Source organism: Pipistrellus hanaki (genome assembly GCF_964339955.1).
Source record: "Pipistrellus hanaki genome assembly, chromosome: 19".
Lineage (NCBI taxonomy): Eukaryota > Metazoa > Chordata > Mammalia > Chiroptera > Vespertilionidae > Pipistrellus > Pipistrellus hanaki.
The window spans coordinates 7,873,164-7,891,603 of record NC_140521.1 but is presented as its reverse complement, the minus strand read 5'-3'; the positions used below and the strand labels follow the sequence as shown (position 1 = coordinate 7,891,603).

The 18,440-nt window shown below is 48.3% G+C and overlaps 1 protein-coding gene across 5 annotated transcripts in view; it reads right to left on the bottom strand.

Annotated features, from left to right (window-relative positions):
* Positions 1-18,440, bottom strand: part of TMEM120B (transmembrane protein 120B) — a 34,321-nt gene that overhangs the window by 14,764 nt on the left and 1,117 nt on the right. For all 5 annotated transcript variants that reach the window (XM_084868097.1, XM_084868098.1, XM_084868101.1 and 2 more), the window contains exons 2-5: positions 4,543-4,661; positions 3,386-3,502; positions 1,951-2,010; positions 1,315-1,410 (exon numbers count right to left, since the gene is read on the bottom strand). In XM_084868097.1, coding sequence (XP_084724223.1) covers positions 1,315-1,410; positions 1,951-2,010; positions 3,386-3,502; positions 4,543-4,661 — 392 coding nt within the window. The remainder of the gene's footprint in view (positions 1-1,314; positions 1,411-1,950; positions 2,011-3,385; positions 3,503-4,542; positions 4,662-18,440) is intronic.

Genomic DNA, 18,440 nt, shown 5'->3' with positions numbered 1-18,440 from the left:
GGGAACCTGCCTGTGGGAACAGCCAGTTAGTTTCAAAGCCACGAGCAAACCAAGGTTCTCTGTGACCTACTCCCTCTCTTTCTTTCCTTTCTTTTCTTTTCTTTTAAAAAAAATATATATTTTATTGATTTTTTTTTTTACAGAGAGGAAGGGAGAGAGATAGAGAGTTAGAAACGTCGATGAGAGAGAAACATCCACCAGCTGCCTCCTGCACACCCCCCACCGGGGATGTGCCCGCAACCAAGATACAAGCCCCCTGGCCGGAATCGAACTCGGGACCCTTCAGTCCGCAGACCGACAATCTACCACTGAGCCAAACCGGTTTCGGCTCTTTCCTTTCTTTTTGTTCCCTTCCTCTCTATTTTTGCAATTGAGATACAATTCACATACCATAAAATTCACCCTTCTAAAGCATACATTTGGTGGGGTTTTTTTGTGTGTGCATTCACAACGTTGCACACCCATCACTACTACCCAATGCCAGAACATTCTCGTCACTCCCAAAGAAATCCATACCTATCTGCAGTCCCTTCCCAATCCCCTTACCCCCGACAACACCTGGCATCCACTAATCTAGCTCAGTCTCTATGGATTTACCTGTTCTCAACACTTCACACAGATGGAATCATACACTATGTGCGACCTTTTGTGACCAGCTTCTTTCCCTTAACGTACAAATGGAGGTTTACGGTTTTCTTACGGAAAATCACGCGGTCATTAATAAATAACAACACAAGAATAAACTCTGTGTTTCACATGCTCACAACTGTAAACGCACGTTTGCCTCGCCCTGTAATGGTTTCCAGATTCACCTGTGCTATAGCCTGGGTCAGAACCTCATTTCCTTTCACGGCCAAACGCTATTCCATTGTGCAAACACGGCCAAACGGGGCTTTTTCCTGACTGCACACCAAGGCCTCTACAGCAGCCCGTTAGGAGATGTTACTGGAGGGACTACGGAGGACAGGACTGCTATTTCTCATGAGAAATGGCCCTTCTTGCCGAAACCAGTTTGGCTCAGTGGATAGAGCTTCTGCCTGCGGACTGAGAGGTCCCGGGTTCGATTCCGGTCAAGGGCATGTACCCCAGTAGGGGGTGTGCAAGAGACAGCTGATCGATGATTCTCTCTCATCGATGTTTCTAACTCTCTCGCTCCCTTCCTCTCTGTAAAAAAATCAATAAAATATATTTTAAAAAAATGGCCCTTCTCTATCGACACCTCATCACACCAACTCTGTGGATGCAGGAGGGACCCTGGGTCCCTCTCTCAGGTCCCCTCACCCCGGCGTGTCCCCCAGCGCCACGCTGCGTTACCTGTAGTGAAGGACGAACTGGCAGGCCACAGCCCCCAGGAGCAGGATGATGGTCAGGTAGAGCTTGAACTTCTCATACTCGTCCTTGTAGGCAAATCTATGGCAACAGACATGCCCGGGAGAGGTCACGTGACTATCGTGCCATGGATGGTAGCATGACTACCTCCCATTGGGGGCAGGACCCTTGCCCCACTGGATCCTTGACACACTGCCAACCACATCCCGTCAGGACCTTCCGATCCCACTGAAGGAGAGACTGGACCTTAAATGAATGGTGGCGTCAGTTAGGGAGCCAGACAAGGTCCCCTCCCCCCCAAAATGCCTCAGCTCTGCCCCCCTAGAAACTTGATAGCCTGCGGCTGGACACAACCGTCTGCTTCCCAGGAGAAAAAGGTCTGACGAGACGTGAAATGGAGCAGAGCCGTTTCTCACAGGAAACTGGCAGTCCTGTCTGCCCGACATAGGGGACCCATGAAGGAAGCCTTTCCCAGGGGGTCCGTCAGGGAGACCAGGAGCCAGAGCACCACCTATTAACGGTTTTCCCTTTATGCAAAAACCCAGCCTGGTCCCTTCGCTCCCGAACTGAAAGCACGATGCCTGGGCTCTGCAAAGCCAGCTGGGCGTCGGGGACACTTACTTGGCCTGGTTGCTGAGGAGGGTCACGCTTACGTTGCCGAGGACCAGATTCAAGTAGAGCCTGGAAGGAGAGACCTGTGAAGTCGCCATGTCCCCTAAAAGCCCTGGGTGCAGCCCCAACAGAAAATACTCCAACGTAACGGGCACGCGTTGAAAAGCCAGCGCAGAACATACGGTGCTAAACTCAGCGGCACAGTGGGCCTCACTTCGAGTGCGAATAATGATTAACTGGAGAACGGGGGGGACTGTGATACATGACAGTCATGACTGACCCTCATATTTCCCAGCTTCCCTTGCAACTAATGTGAGCATGTGACTAAGCTGCAGCCAATGAGGTGAAGGTATATGTACAATAGCTAGGTCAATTTAAAGCAGACTCTTTTTAAAATTAAGGCATAACCTTCAAAAGTACATCAGTCTTGCTCTGGCTGAGTAGCTCCATTGGTTAGAGCAGTGGTCAGCAAACCACGGCTCACGAGCCACATGCGGCTCTTTGGCCCCTTGAGTGTGGCTCGGCGATAGAACCACTTCTTCAAAAATAGACTCGCCCAGGCTAAAAACTGACTTCCGTGCATGAGCCACAAAGTTTCAATCGCACTGTATGTGCATGCCCACATGTGGTATTTTGTGGAAGAGCCACACTCAAGGGGCCAAAGAGCCGTATGTGGCTCTTGAGCTGCCGTTTTCCGACCACTGGGTTAGAGCATTGACCAGAGATGCCACGGGTGCAGGTTCAAAAACCCATCAGGGCATATTTTTTATAAGAATCAACCAATGAGCCAAAACCGGTTTGGCTCAGTGGACAGAGCGTCGGCCTGCGGACTGGAGGGTCCCAGGTTCAATTCCGGTCAAGGGCATGTACCGTGGTTGCAGGAGGCAGCTGGTTGATGTTTCTCTCTCATCAATGTTTCTAGCTCTCTATCTGTTTCCCTTCTCTCTCATCAATGTTTCTAGCTCTCTATCTGTTTCCCTTCCTCTCTGTAAAAAAATCAATTAAAAAATAAAATAAAATAAAAAGAATCAACCAATGAATGTATAAATAAGTGGAACAGCAAATTGGTGCTTCTTTCTCCCTCTCTCTTCCTCCCTCTCTCTAAAACTCAATTTTTAAAAAAAGTGCACAAGTCTTAAGCATACAACATGATGGATTTTTACATATTTATGCATCCCTGCAACCAACACACAGCTCAAAGGAAAAAACACTTCCAGCCCCAGAAGGGTCCCTCCCGGCCCCTCCCAGTCAGTCCTGACCTCAGTGTTCATGGAGGAAGCCTCTCTCTTCTCTTCCCTGCCCTCACTCCTGCCTCCCCTTCGCCCCCACGGCAACCTCAGCCCTCAGGGGAAGGTGAGAATGATGCAGACCAGGTGTCCTAGGCCTGGCTGCTGCCCCGGCGGCGGGTGGGGAGTGGGGGGGGGGGTGAGTTCCCAGCTCCTACCCGTTCTTCTTGGGCAGGTAGGCCTCCATGTCAAAGAAGATGTTCTGCCGCTCCTTGATGGTGACATCTAACTGCTGGACCAGCTCCGCCTCCGCCACACTGGCACGGCGCTTGTACCTGCGGGCAGAGGTGTGGGTGTGGGAGAAGCGGGGGGTTACCAGCCTGGAGGAGGAAACCTGGAAGCTCTGGCCACTCCCCTCCACTCTTCCTTCTCAATGTTTCTCTCAACCTCAGTCTCCACCTGCATTCCCTGGGACTGATGCAGGCTCCCTGCTAAGCCCTGTGACCTTGGGAATGTCTTTTAACCTCTGCCTTATTTTCCTTATCTAAAAAAATAGGAATAGCCGAAACCGGTTTGGCTCAGTGGTAGAGCGTCGGTCTGCGGACTGAAAGGTCCCGGGTTTTCTTCTGGGGAACTACCTGTCATCCTCTTCCCGCGCTCATGTGGTTTAAGTAGGGCTGTCCATTCCCAAGGTCCATACACTGAGCATATGACCTAGTCTTGCCTAACTAGTCTCGGTGGTTTGATTGGTTCAAAGATGGGCACGTGACCAATTCCAGCCAATGAGAACAGCTCCCAGGACTTGTGCTGAAAGACAATTCTCCTTAGGCTGGGGTGCCCAAGCCAGTAGGCAGAAAGGCTGCAGGGTATAAGCCTGGCACTGCTGGTTGGCCATCTCAGGGACCATGAGAGGATGGCCAGCCATAGAGTGAAGCCAATCTAGGGAAATGCAGAATTTAGAGGGGAAAAACAGATTCCTAAAAACAAACTTTGACCCCTGGGTCCTAAAGCCACTGCTGTTTTTTTTCCATTAAACTTTCCATTCTAGGCCCGGCTGGCATGGCTCAGTGATTGAGCGTCAACCTATGAACCAGGAGGTCACAGTTCAATTCCTGGTCAGGGCACATGACCCAGTTGTGAGCTCAATCCCCAGTGTGGAGTGTGCAGGAGGCAGCCTGTCAACAATTGTCTCTCATCATTGATGTGTGTGTGTGTGTGTGTGTGTGTGTGTGTGTCTCTCTCTCTCTCCCTCTCCCTCTTTTCTGAAATCAATAAAAATATATTTGAAATTTTTTTCCATTCTCTACCCAAGCCAGTGCTGAGCTGGGTTTCTGACCCTTAGAACCAGGGAGCTCTGAGTCGCAGCCCCGCCTACCTCTGGAGCGTGCGCTTCAGGTCCTTCAGGCGCGTCCTGTGCTTGCTGATGGAGCTGCTACATAAAGTCTGCAGCGAGGTCAGCTCCTCCAACTTCTGCCGGTAGATCCTGTGAGTTTCCTGAGGGATGGAGCAGCCGGGCAGGGCGCAGAAGAGAACACACACCAACAGGTCATTTTCCATTGTTTGTGTCAGAGGACATGACTGCAGAGCTTACAATTTGACAGCTAAGACGATACAAGCACAACTACCCAATTTGTGGCTTAGGCCGAAACCGGTTCGGCTCAGTGGACTGAAAGGTCCCAGGTTCAATTCCAGTCAAGGGCATGTGCCTTGGTTGCGGGCACATCCACAGTGGGGGGTGGGGGGGGGAGTGCAGGAGGCAGCTGATCGATGTTTCTAACTCTCTACCCCTCTCCCTTCCTCTCTGTAAAAAATCATTATATATATATATTTTTTTAAAATTGTGGCTTAGAAGACTGGGATTGGGGAAGGCGGCACAGCACAGCCCTGCGTATTAAGGAATTACTGTTGTGTTTTTTTCTTTCTTACCCAGGTCCCTTCCTTCCTAATGGCAATAGCAACTAGGTCTGACTTGGAAGGGCCACTTCTTGTCAATTCTTAGTCCAGATGGTTCCAGTAGAGCTGACTGTCCTCATTCCAAGAGTAGTCATGTGATCCAGGCCTGACCAATCAGTATCTTCCAACCCCTTGGCAACTGATTGGTTCAGAACATGGACACCAGGCTTAAATGGGCCAATGAGAGTCAGCCCTGGAACCCTGCTGGGAGTACTGGTGTAGAGATGTCCTCTTTGTCCTGGGTTTGCTAATCTGGTAGCAGGTACACACCTGCAGGGGTTGCTGAGTGGGGAGAGGCTGCCTAAGTATAAAGCCAAACAGGAAAACAGACCTGAGACTCAGTAAGAGACAGAATTCTCACAGCCTCAAACCAGCCCTTGGGTCACACCACGTCTGAGGGTGACACTGTTCCATGCTCTCGGTTACATGAATTCATAAATCCCTTTTCAGGGAGGCCGGTAGGAGTTGGGTTTCTGATCCTGGCCATGAAGAGAGTTCTTACCACATCAACTAAGGAAAGGTCATACCCCTTCCCTTAGAGCCAACCCTGCCCACCCCAGGCACAGTCCCTCCAATTAGAAATAGCCAGTCAGAGCCACAAGGCCGCTAGAAATACCAGAGACTTTGCCCCAAAGCCGGGAGAAAGGGACACAGTAACTTCTCGGCATCGCGGCCACAAGGCACCTCCCCCAGATAACGCCATATGCCGGGAAGCAAGCCCTCGCCTCTAATCTGATCATCTAAGACAAATAGTACCATTTGGAGAAACCCAGGTGAGGGGCAGGAACTATAACATTAAATGCAATAATCCAATGAACACATCTAAAGTGGCTGGAGGAGAAGTGCATTTATTAGAGGGAGAGAAAAAGGAGATGGTCTGACAGTGGGGCCGGAGCCTAACCTCCTGCCTGCCAAGAAGGTCCCTAAATACGCAGGGTAAGCCAGGAGATAATGGAGAAGTGAAGAGAATGAAGTGAGAAGATAGCAATTAGGGGCCACCTAAGCACGCTTTGGCTCCCAGACAAGAGGGCTCAGTCCCTCAGATTCAAACAGTATCCTAAGTTGCTCCTTGCTGGCCCCCCAGAGAGGAAAATCTTACCTCTATTTAACTATTTATTTATTTATTTATTTATTTATTTATTTATTATATTTTATTGATTTTTTTAGAGAGGAAGAGAGAGGGATAGAGAGTTAGAAACATCAATGAGAGAGAATCATCGACCAGCTGCCTCCTGCACACCCCCTACTGGGGATGTGCCCGAAACCAAGGTACATGCCCTTGAACCCGGAACCTTTCAGTCCGCAGGCCGATGCTCTATCCACTGAGCACAACCGGTTTCTGCTAACTTTTTATTTTTAAATAATTTCAAACTTGCAGAAGAATTCCGAGAAGCGTAGAAAGAACTCCCCTCTACCCTTCACCCAGATTCACCAACTGTTCGCATTACACCATATTTCCACATTTGCTTTACGCACCACCACCACCCTCGCCGTGTGTGTGTGTGTGTGTGTGTGTGTGTGTATGTGTGTGTGTGTGTGTGTGTGTTCTTTTTCAATATCAGGCATCAGGAATTTATAGGCCACAGACCAAATCCAGCCAAATCCAGATTTTTGTACAGGCAGTAAGCTAAAATGGATTTTCCTTGGTTGACACAGAAGAGTATTTTGTGACGTGAAAGTATACGAAATTTGAAATTTCAGTAGCCAGGATGGAGCCCAGCCACGCTCGTTCATTTGCATATTGTCTGGAAACTACCACAGCGGAGTGAGTAGTTAGACAGAGACCATATGGCCTGCAGAGCCTAGAGTCCTCACTACTTGGCTTTTGTGCCAAAAAAGTTTGCCTCCTCCATTTCTTTTAAAAAATATATATTTTGCCGGGACTGGTTTGGCTCAGTGGATAGAGCGTCGGCCTGCGGATTGAAGGGTCCCGGGTTCTATTCCAGTCAAGGGCATGTACCTTGGCTGCGGGCACATCCCCAGTGGGGGGTGTGCAAGAGGCAGCTAGTCGATGTTTCTCTCTCATCGACGTTTCTAACTCTCTGTCCCTCTCAATTCCTCTCTGTGTAAAATCAATAAAATATATTTAAAAAAAATAAATAAATAAAAAAAATAAAATAAATAAAAAATATATATTTTATTGATTTTTTACAGAGAGGAAGGGAGAAGGATAGTTAGAAACACCGATGAGAGAGAAACAGGGGTCAGCTGCCTCCTGCACACACCCGACCAGGGATGTAACGGCAACCGAAATACATGCCCTTGACTGGAATCGAACCTGGGACCCCTCAGTCTGCAGTCCGACGCTCTATCCACTGAGCTGAACCGGTCAGGGCAATGCCTCCTCCTCTTCTAACCATTTGGGAGTTAGCGACAGACAGACAACACGCCTCTTTGCTCCGCACTCCTTCACTGTGCATTTCCTAAGAAGGACGCCATTCTCTTACACCCTCAGTACAATGGTCAGATACAGACAATGCGACCTGGACACCACACCATGCCATGACCTCCCATCTTGCTAGCTGTCCACGGATGGCAGTCTCCCCCCAGATCCCAGACCCGACTCGGTCTCCTGCCTTGTACTGCTGCTCCCGTCGCTAGCCTCCTTCAGTCCAGCACAGCTAGACTCTGCCTTTCGTGACATCCACATTTTCTAAGGAACTGAGTCTCGCTCTGGGGAATGTCCCTCCGTCTGGGTGGGTCTGTCGTCTCTTCATGATTGGATCTGGGTGAAGCTGTTGGAGCCAGAATGCCACTCAAGTGACACCATGTCCTCCGTGTCTCCCATCCGGAGGGACACAGTGTCCGTGAGGTTAATGTTAACGGCTGAGAGGGGGGCGGGGCCACCTGCCTGCCCCCTTGCACAGCGACCAGCTTTCTATCTGTAGTTAATAAGAAGCCACCTGTAGAGAGACAGGCTGTACTTTATAGTCACTTTTGAATTCTTCAGTCCCAAAACAGCCATCCACTTACAACCAACATCTACTGTGGTCCAGTCAGGGGGTCTCCAGGGGAGGACAGGGGCCGAGACCCCCTGACTATATAGTCCTCAAGAAGGTGGGGCCATGGGGCTGAGTGTCCGGCCAACACCGGCTGCGGTTCCTGGAAGATAAGAGCCATGTGACCTCCTTGGCACTCTTTGGGGTTGGGTGCCACCGCCGGGAGATAAGACCAAGACTCCAACATCAGCAGCCAGATGCTTACCAGGCCCTCTTCAGCTTGAATTAATATTTAATTTCAAAGTAAAATGTGAAAACATTGCCCTTATAAAACATTAAACACCACCGTTATGGCTGGAGTCAGCTTCGAACCCATCCCTGTCCTTCTCCCCCATCCCCAGGAGTAACCACAGTTGCCAGGTTCGCCTAGACCTGTGGTCGGCAAACTGAGGCTCGAGAGCCACATGCGGCTCTTTAGCCCCTTGAGTTTTTAGCAAAGGCCAGCTTGGGTGTACCCTAATTAAGTTAATAACAAGGTACGTACCTATATAGTTTAAGTTTAAAAAATCTGGCTCTCAAAAGAAATTTCAATCGTCGTACTGTTGATATTTGGCTCTGTTGACTAATGAGTTTGCCGACCGCTGTTCTAGACCTTTTCCTATGTATTCCTCCAGACTGTTCTATGTATCTATATATTTCTATATTTTATATAGACCTATTTCTATACACATACACACGTATATGTGTGTGTGTGTGTATATATGTGTGTGTGTGTGTGTGATATATTGTATATATATATATATATATATATATATATATATATATGAAAAGCACTTGTGAAAACTAATTCTCCCTAATATTTATTCTCATTTGCTGCGTTTTAGCAACAGGACCCCACAGGCTTACAGCAGGCATGTGGCCTGCAGACGACATTTCTCGGCCTCTCTTGCAGCTGGAGGTCGCAGTATGACCAAGAGGCAGCCGGTGGGATGTGAGCAGAGTGACGTGCCGTGGTTCTGAATTACATTTTTATAAGGGACCGCTTGGCCTGCGCGCTCCCTGTCCCTGGCTGGCATATGGCAACCATGGGTCCTGTTACACTGAAACCAGAGCTGAGAGCGACAGGACACAAATAGCAAAGCCCCCTGTGCCTTCCCTCGCCAAACCAACGAGGATCCCACGTGACCCCGTCTGACGGGGCTTCCCAACCTGTAATGGTTTAAAAACGATCGCCCATCCTTTAGCAATTCTCACAAAGAGAGGTGGGGGTCTCTGTTCTCCCCCCTTAAATATACACTGAGTGGCCAGAGTATGATGATCTCTGAACACATAATAATCTGGTCACTCAATGTGTGTGTGTGTGTGTGTGTGTGTGTGTGTACCGTGTTTCCCCGAAAATAAGACATCCTCCGAAAATAAGACCTAGCGCATGGAAAGATAAGACATCCCCTGAAAATAAGACCTAGCGCAACTTTGGGAGAAAAAATTAATATAAGACACTGTCTTATTTTTGGGGAAACAGGGTGTGTGTGTATATGTGTGTGTGTGTGTGTGTGTGTGTGTGTGTGTGTATATATATATATATATATAGTTGTTGTTTTTTAGAGGCCTGGTGCATGAATTCGTGCATGGGTGGGGTCCGGCCAGCCTAGCCAGGGGGGAGGGGACACGGGTGGTTTGCCTGCTGGTCAAACTCCTGGTCAAGGGGACAATTTGCATATTAAGCCCTTTATTATATAGGATATACATTGAGTGGCCAGATTATTATCCGTTCAGAGATCATAATAATCTGGCCACTCAGTGTATGTAGGCTTGTGGCTGGCTTGACCACATAGCTCGGATAGTTCGATGTTAGATAGACAGAGAGATAGGGCCAAAGTGACACTCTGTAATTTCTGAGAACGTGTCGTAGAAAGACCTAAGCTTCTGTCTTACTCACTGAAACAGAAGCATATGTCTTAGAGCAAAAAGGTCAACCACCCTGAGGCCACCATGCCGTGTGGAAACCCTAACGCCACGGAGCCGGCACAGGCAGACACTCTGACAAACAGTCCTCCCTGGAGGGACAAACCTTCTCGTCATTCCAGCTCAGGCACACGGAGGCGGAGAAACCTCCCGATGACTCCAGCCCCAGCCACGTGAGCCACTGCTAGCTATGCAAGTCTCCCCAGCCACGGCCTCCGGGCATCACAGGGCACCGCCAAGCTATCCAGACTATGCCCTGTCTAAATTCCAGACTCGCCGACCCGTGAGCAAAAGAGCGATGACTGCTGTTTTCCGCAGGGACAGATAACCGGAATGCCACGCACCCTGGACCACACCTCCCTCTGGGCTGTTCCGTGAGAAAGAAAGAAGACACCTCACTTCAGCCTTTTCATGTGGGGATCTCTCTGTTATAACAGCATGGCTCAGAGTCTAACACACATACTTTTGGTTTTAAATATATATATAACAATATCAGAACATACACGATTCCACAACTTTCTTTTCTTACTCAATAGTATGCCTTGAAAATCTACCCACGTAAGAATACATTTACTTCATTTTCCTTTAGTGCTGTGCAGTGTTTGTTTGTTTTTAATAAATCTTTATTGTTCAGATTATTATAATTATAATTGTTTCTCCCCCCCACCCCATAACTCCCCTCCTCCTGGTCCCCACTCCACCCTCTGCCCTTACCTCCTCCCACCCCCTCCTGTCCTCATCCATAGGTATATGATTTTTGTCCAGTCTCTTCCCGTACCCAGACACCCCATTCCCCCTGAGAATTATCAATCCTCTCCCAGGGGCCATGCAGTTTTTCATGCTGTAGACACACAGCCGTTTACTTAAGCCACTCCCCTACTGCAGGTACTTAGGTTGTTTCCAGCCTCTGACTATAACCAACAACGCACCTTGCGCTGCCTCCCTGGGCACTCAGGCTAGTATCTCTCTGGGGAAGATTCTTTCTGGGGGAAAGAAACGGAATCGCTGAGTCAGAGGGTACAGGCTTGTTTTCAGTTTTAATAGATCTTGGCAAACCGCCCGCACAGTGGCCGCACCAATTTACCGTCCCACCCACAGCCTATGACAGTTGTCCGCATCTCACCAACTCTCAATGCTACCCGCATGTATGTTTAAACAAATTCAATAGGTTTTTATTGACTTTAGGGAGGCAGCAAGGGAGGGGGAGAGAGAGAAAAACAAAACAAAACACAAAACGCCAATGAGAGAAAGAAACATCAATCAGCTTCCTCCTGCAGGCCCCGTGCTAGGGATTGAGCCTGAAACCTGGGCATGCTCTGTGACGGGGAATCGAACCGATGACGTCTGGGTGCACTGGACATGGCTCAACCAAATAAGCCACACTGGCCAGGCACAAAGCTGTCTTTTTTTTTCTTCTTCTTCTTCTTCTTTTTTTTTTTTTTTTTTTTTTTTAAATATATTTTATTGATTTTGTACAGAGAGGAAGGGAGAGAGACAGAGAGTCAGAAACATCGATGAGAGAGAGGCATCGATCAGCTGCCTCCTGCACAACCCCCACTGGGGATATGCCCGCAACCAAGGTACATGCCCTTGACCGGAATCGAACCCGGGACCCTTCAGTCCCCAAGCCGACGCTCTATCCATTGAGCCAAACCGGTCCCGGCTTCTTCTTTTTTAAAAAAAAAAAATATATATTTTATTGATTTTTTACAGAGAGGAAGAGAGAAGGATAGAGAGTTAGAAACATCGATGAGAGAGAATCATCGATCAGCTGCCTCTTGCACACCAACTCCTGGGGATGTGCCCGCAACCAAGGTACATGCCCTTGACCGGAATTGAACCCGGGACCTTTCAGTTCGCAGGCCGACGCTCTATCCACTGAGCCAAACCTATCCACTGAGCCAAACCGGTTTTGGCTTTCTTCTTTTTTTTTTTCTCATTTTTTTTATTAAGGTATTATATGTGTACAAAGCTGTCTCTCGATGCACTGTCCATGGGTGCTTCTGGGATGTGGGGGCAATACAATTCCGGCCTTCCCTTGGGGTCCTTAGCTGCCCTCGCACATGATGGTATCTCCAACGGCCCCTGATGGGACCTGTGCTTTGAGATCCTTTTCCAGGGGCAGATGAACCACACCGAGGCAATATAACCCGCCTGTGGCCTCAAATGGAACTGGTTGCCAGATGGAGACCTTCTGTTGTGTTTGCCAACCGGCCAGCTCGGCCCCCTTCTGGGTAACGTCCCCACAGTTTCTTTGGAGACTCAGTCCATGAGATCTGCCTAGGTGTGGGGTTGACCCTGCCCCCCGGGCTCCAGAGAATAGAACACAGGCCTCGCCTGTCAGACCATCAGCCTCCCAATCCAGCTGGCTGATTCAGGGAGGGCCATTTAGAACCAAGGAGACTCAGTCGTAGGGCTTTTATCAGAAAAGAGACTCGTTTTTTTGTACCGGTTTTGAAGGCAGGAGGATGTAAGCCCAAAGTGAATGGGGTTGTCCTGCTGAGAATGAACCCGAGAGAGAGGAAAACAGGATAGAAAGGTAGACAGATGAAGGCTGAATCCTGATGATTTAACTTGGGCCCCTGAATCAGACTCTACCTGAAGGCAATTCACCTTTGACTTTCCAATTATAGAGTAAGTAAAACATCTTCTGTTTTGTTCTGTTTAGCTTTGCCAATGGTTTGAGTGTCTTCATTTCAGAGGCGCGTGTGACAATCTAGATTAAGATGACAAAGAACCCAGCTTCCCTTCCGGGCAAGGTTAATCACACAAGGTAAGAGGAGAAGCCACAAATCCTGGGCTCGTTATTATCGAGCGCTTGCCCAGGACACTGTCATCTTCAAGATGCCAAAAGCAAGGACTTGGAGCCTGGTTGAATGAATCCTTCATTAAGCCAGTAACTAGTCACCCAAAAAAATGCAGACCATTGAACAACCATATTGGATAGTTTTCTACCAAGCTAAGAACCTAAACTACTATTTTTTTAAACAACTTTATTGAGGTGCAATTTATATACCATAAAATTCACTCATTTTAAGTGCACAATTCAGTGATTTAACAAGTTGTACAACCATTGCCACATCCCGTTTTTATTTTTCATTGATTTCAGAGAGGAAGGGAGAAGGAGAGAGAGATAAAAACATCAATGATGAGAGAGAATCATTGATTGGCTGCCTCCTGCATGCCCGAAATCTGGGCATATGCCTGACCGGGAATCAAACCGTGACCTCCTGGTTCTTAGATCGATGCTCAGCTGCTGAGCCATGTCTGCCAGGCACCACATCCAGTTTTCGAACACCTCATCATCCAATAAGATCTTACGATCTATCAGCACTCACTCCCCACTCTCCCCCTCCCACCAGTTCTTGGCCACCTCTCACCTGCCTTCTATCCCTATAGATCAATATTTTCTGGATATTTCCTATAAATAGAATCCTACAACATGTGAGTTTTGTGTCTGGCTTCTTTTGGTTAGCATAACTTTTTGAGGTCTGTTTACATGTGTAGCATGTCTACTCGGCAATACAGATTTGGTATAGATTTACCACATTTGTTTATCTATTCACCAGTTGTTGGACATTAGGTTATTTCCACTTTTTTTTTTTTTTTTTTGCCTCTGGTGAATAATGTCACCGTGAGGATTATGTTCGAGGGTTTGTGTTGACATAGACTTTCATTTCTCTCGGGTAGATACCTAGGAATGGAACTGCTGGGTCACATGGTAAATGTATGTGTCACATTCAAAGGACACGCCACACTGCCAAACCACTACTTATTCTTATTTTATTTTTTATTTTTATTTTAATATATTTTTATTGATTTTTTACAGAGAGGAAGGGAGAGAGATAGAGAGCTAGAAACATCGATAAGAGAGAAACACCGACCGGCCGCCTCCTGCACACCCCCCACCGGGGATGTGCCGGCAACCAACGTACATGCCCCTGACCGTAATCGAACCTGGGACCTTTCAGTCCACAGACCGACACTCTACCACTGAGCCAAACCGGTTTCGGCTACTTATTCTTATTTCTAAATGTGGCAGCAGTGGAGTGGAACATGGGAGACACTCCACAAAAACCAGGAGTCAGTTCTCTGCACACGTCGCAGGGAACTCCGGCTTATTAAGAGGTGATTGACTCTCACCTCAAGTCACTACCCCCAAAACAGCTCCGAGTGCTGGGGCGCCAGAGCGGACAGGCAGCTGTGGAAGAAGGGACCCGAGCCGCAGCACAGTAAGTCTCAACTCCTTGTTTGTTTTTACCACCAGTGTTTTTATTTTCCTTCACGAGACCACCCCTTCCCTATTCGTATTTCATGTGGTTTAAAGTAGCACTGATTCCAGTGTGAGCTCCAGGTGTAGACATGTAACCAAGGCTTTGCCAATCAATGCCCCACTGACTGGTAAAGGATAATCACATGACTTAAGTCCAGCCAATGAGAATCAGCCCTGGGACTCTTACTGGAATTACTGGGGGAAAGATGCATCTGGGTTTTTTGTGGGGTTTTGTTTTTTTGTTTTTTCCCCCTCAGGTTTGCTAAGTAGATGGTAGATGTCAGCCCGGAGCCGCCAGTGGTCATCTTTACCACAAAAAGGGAGATGCAAATCGCCTCCTAAGAATAAAGATGACAACGAGGAGACAGACAAGACACACTCACAGAGACATCATTGGAGCCCCGGATCCAGCCTTGCCTGAAGCTGTTTGTCACTGGACTTTGCAATACATGACCAATAAACCCCTTTTTTGGCTTAAACCAGTAGAATCGGGTTTCTGTCACTTGCAACTAAGAGTTCTGACTAGCCCTAACTGGTTTGGCTCAGTGGCTAGAGCGTTGGCCTGCGGAGTGAAGGGTCCCAGGTTCGATTCTGGTCAAGGGCATGTACCTTGGTTGCAGGCACATCCCAGTGGAGGGTGTGCAGGAGGCAGCTGATCGATGCTTCTTTCTCATCGATGTTTCTAACTCTCTCTCTCTCCCTCTCCCTTCCTCTCTGTAAAAAAATTAATGGAATATATATATATATATATTTTTTAAAGTTTTATTCTAGAGCTAAGCATCTCAAGAAGGGTTCAGAGTCCACTATGTTAGGAACCCAGAAAATATCTGACATACAGAATGCAGACTCTGGTGTTCAACAACCTGGGTTTGAATCCTGGCTCCAGCACTTACAAGCCATGAAACGTTGTGTAACTTACTGTTCTCTGTAAATTGGTGATAATCCCTACTTCTTAGGGATTTAATGAAATAATACTATTTTCCTGCTTACAACCTGCCCCACCCTCATGTCTATTCCATACACAGCAGCTAGAGGGATGCCCATTTCATTGGTAGTAAGAGCCAAAATCTTTTATTATTAATTTAAAAATATATTTTATTGATTTTTTTATAGAGAAGAAGAGAGAGGGATAGAGAGTTAGAAACATTGATGAGAAAGAATCATCGATCAGCTGCCTCTTGCACACCCCCCTACTGGGGATGTGCCCACAACCACAGTACATGCCCTTGACCGGAATCGAACCTGGGACCTTTCAGTCCACAGGCCGACACTCTATCCACTGAGCCAAACTAGTTTCAGCAACATTTTTTTAAAAAATATTTTTATTGATTTCAGAGAGGAAAGCAGAGGGAGAGAGAGATAGAAGCATCAATGATGAAAGAGAATTATTGATCGGCTGCCTCCTGCACACCCCCATCAGGGATTGAGCTGGGAACCCAGGCATGTGCCCTTGACCGGAATCGAACCCGGACCTTTCAGTCTGCAGGCCTACGCTCTATCCACTGAGCGAAACTGGCTAGGGCAAAAGCCAAAATCTTTACAAAGGTCTACCTACTATGAGGTCAAGCTTAGGGAAAGAGCCCTGGCTGGTTTTGCTCAATGAATAGAGCGTCGGCCTGCAGGCTGAAGGGTCCCAGGTTGGATTCTGGTCAAAGGCACATGCTCAGGTTGCAGGTTCAATCCCCAGTGGGGAGTGCAGGAGGCAGTTGATCAATGATTCTCTTCATTGATGTTTCTCTCTCTCTTCCTCTTCCTTCCTCTCTGAAAAAAAATAAAAGTTTAGGGAAAAACTGCTTCTAGCTATCTCCTTCCTTGTTGGGAGGGGCAAGGTCAGGTTTCCAGTGATGTAAGGCAAAGCAGGAAAGGCTTATTACATTAAACCACCTGCCACCGTGTCGGTAAGTGACCTTTTGTGGTCACACCACCAGCCACAGGGCCACGCTCAATTTACCAGCAAGGCTGAAATCCCAAACAGCTAAAAACAAAATAACCATGGCGACCTGACCTTGCCCCAGAGGCCAGTGAGGCCCCACAATCAAAAGAAATCAGATCTTTTCCTCTGGAAATTCCCAGAGATTATGACATTTTCGGGGGAGGGAGAAATTCTAAAGACCTTTCAAATCCTCTAGGGCCTGAGCTAAGTTTCTTCTTTCCTTCCCTTCAAGTGTAAATGGGAAGAAAAGGTAAAAACCCAGTGATAGTCTACATTGCCCCAAGAAAGGAAACCAGAGAGATACAAGCATGAAATCCATGAATCCCAGATTCCGAGGTGGATTAGGAAAATTAAGATTGCTGAAACCGGTCTGGCTCAAGATAGATCGAGATTTTCTGGTGAAAAAAAAAAAAAAAAAAAAGAAGAAAAAATCTTTCTAGTTCCCCTCTGTCCACCTGCCTACCTGCTGTACCCCTCTTATTCCCTAATAAAATGCCTCATCTGAAAGTCTGTCCAGAACATACACAATGACAAGGTGCACCCTACTTATTACACATGTACTTCCAGAGACTCATCCCAGGAGTTCAGAGCTCTCCCATTTAATGACAGAGAGGGGCCTCCCCACACAAGGACATACATGTGAAGTAAACATTTTTTTTTATTTTTAAAAATATATTTTATTGATTTTCCACAGAGAGGAAGGGAGAGGAGAGGGATAGAGAGCTAGAAACATCCATGAGAGAAACATCGACCAGCCGCCTCCTGCACACCCCCTAAAACCAGGGGATGTGCCCACAACCAAGGCACATGCCCCTGACCGGAATCGAACCTGGGACCCTTCAGTCCGCAGATCCACGCTCTATCCACTGAGCCAAACCGGTTTCGGCTGAAGTGAACATTGAGAGAACTAAGCTCCAGCTCCAGCTGTGTCACTAAGAAGCTGTGTGACCCCGGTTACGTTAGCATGCCCACGCTGCAGTGTCCTCATCTATGAACGGAAGACGCAGTGTTTTCCACCTCCAGCCCTCCAGGGGACTCCGTGGCCTTCCCTCCATCACTGACCTCTGATCCAGAAGCTGCCACCCAAGCCTGCGGCCAGCAGGGGTGAGAGCAGCCACACAACCTGTCACCCAAATGCCTCCGTGTGCATTGGGGCCAGGGCAAGGGCTGGGGCAAGGGTGATGCCTCCTGTCATGGATGCTCCCCCTTCCCCAAGTGCACTCCGCGCCTGGCGGCTGAAGGACTAAGCAGGGACGGCACAGTTTCCACCAGGTGAGCCCTTCTGCAAACCCTGTGGCACCCAGGGACGAAATCCGGCACTAATGCCCAGTGCCTCCCTGTCCCTCACACACCTGACCCCCAGAGACACCACATAAGAACACAGCAAATCAAACTGTCTCCTTTGCAACCTCTGCCTGCCAAGACCTGCTGTCTAATTGCTGTTAATTGCCATTAATCACATCGCTCTGAAGTGTGAAGGCTCCTCCTTCTCCCGGGCGGAGGCAGGACAAGGGGAAGGAAGGGTGAACAACAAGAGCTCCACACAGCGAACCTCTCCTCCACTCCTGCCCCTGACACCCCCTCCAAGTGGTTCCAAGGCTGGAATGACACCAGAGCCCAGTAGGACGAAGCATTAAGAAGTGGCTGAGTGCTGCCAAAACCGGTTTGGCTCAGTGGATAGAGCATCGGCCTGCGGACTGAAAGGTCCCAGGTTCGATTCCGGTCAAGGGCATGTACCTTGGTTGCGGGCACATCCCCAGTAGGGGGTGTGCAGGAGGCAGCTGATCGATGTTTCTCTCTCATCAATGTTTCTAACTCTCTGTCCCTCTCTCTTCCTCTCTGTAAAAAAATCAATAAAATATATTTAAAAAAAAAAAAAAGAAGAAGAAGTGGCTGAGTTTCTACAAGGGCAGTGGAGCCACAAGGGTCCCCAGGGAGTTGGGTGGGACCCGAGCCCCAGACCTGAAGGAGAAGGGCACCAACCCACACACACGCTGGACAAGCCAAGAAAGGGATACCGCTCTGGTTCTGGGTACCTTACCCTCTGCTCATGCCTAAAACTGTCCCGTCTCTCCAGCACCCCTCTCTCTGGTCATCCGGACCTGCTGCCTCCGGTCTAGGAGGACTCATTACAGATACCCTTGGCAATCCCTGCTCCCCTCCTCTGGACACTGGGAGAGGCCAGCCAACTGCAGACAGAAGCGACATGC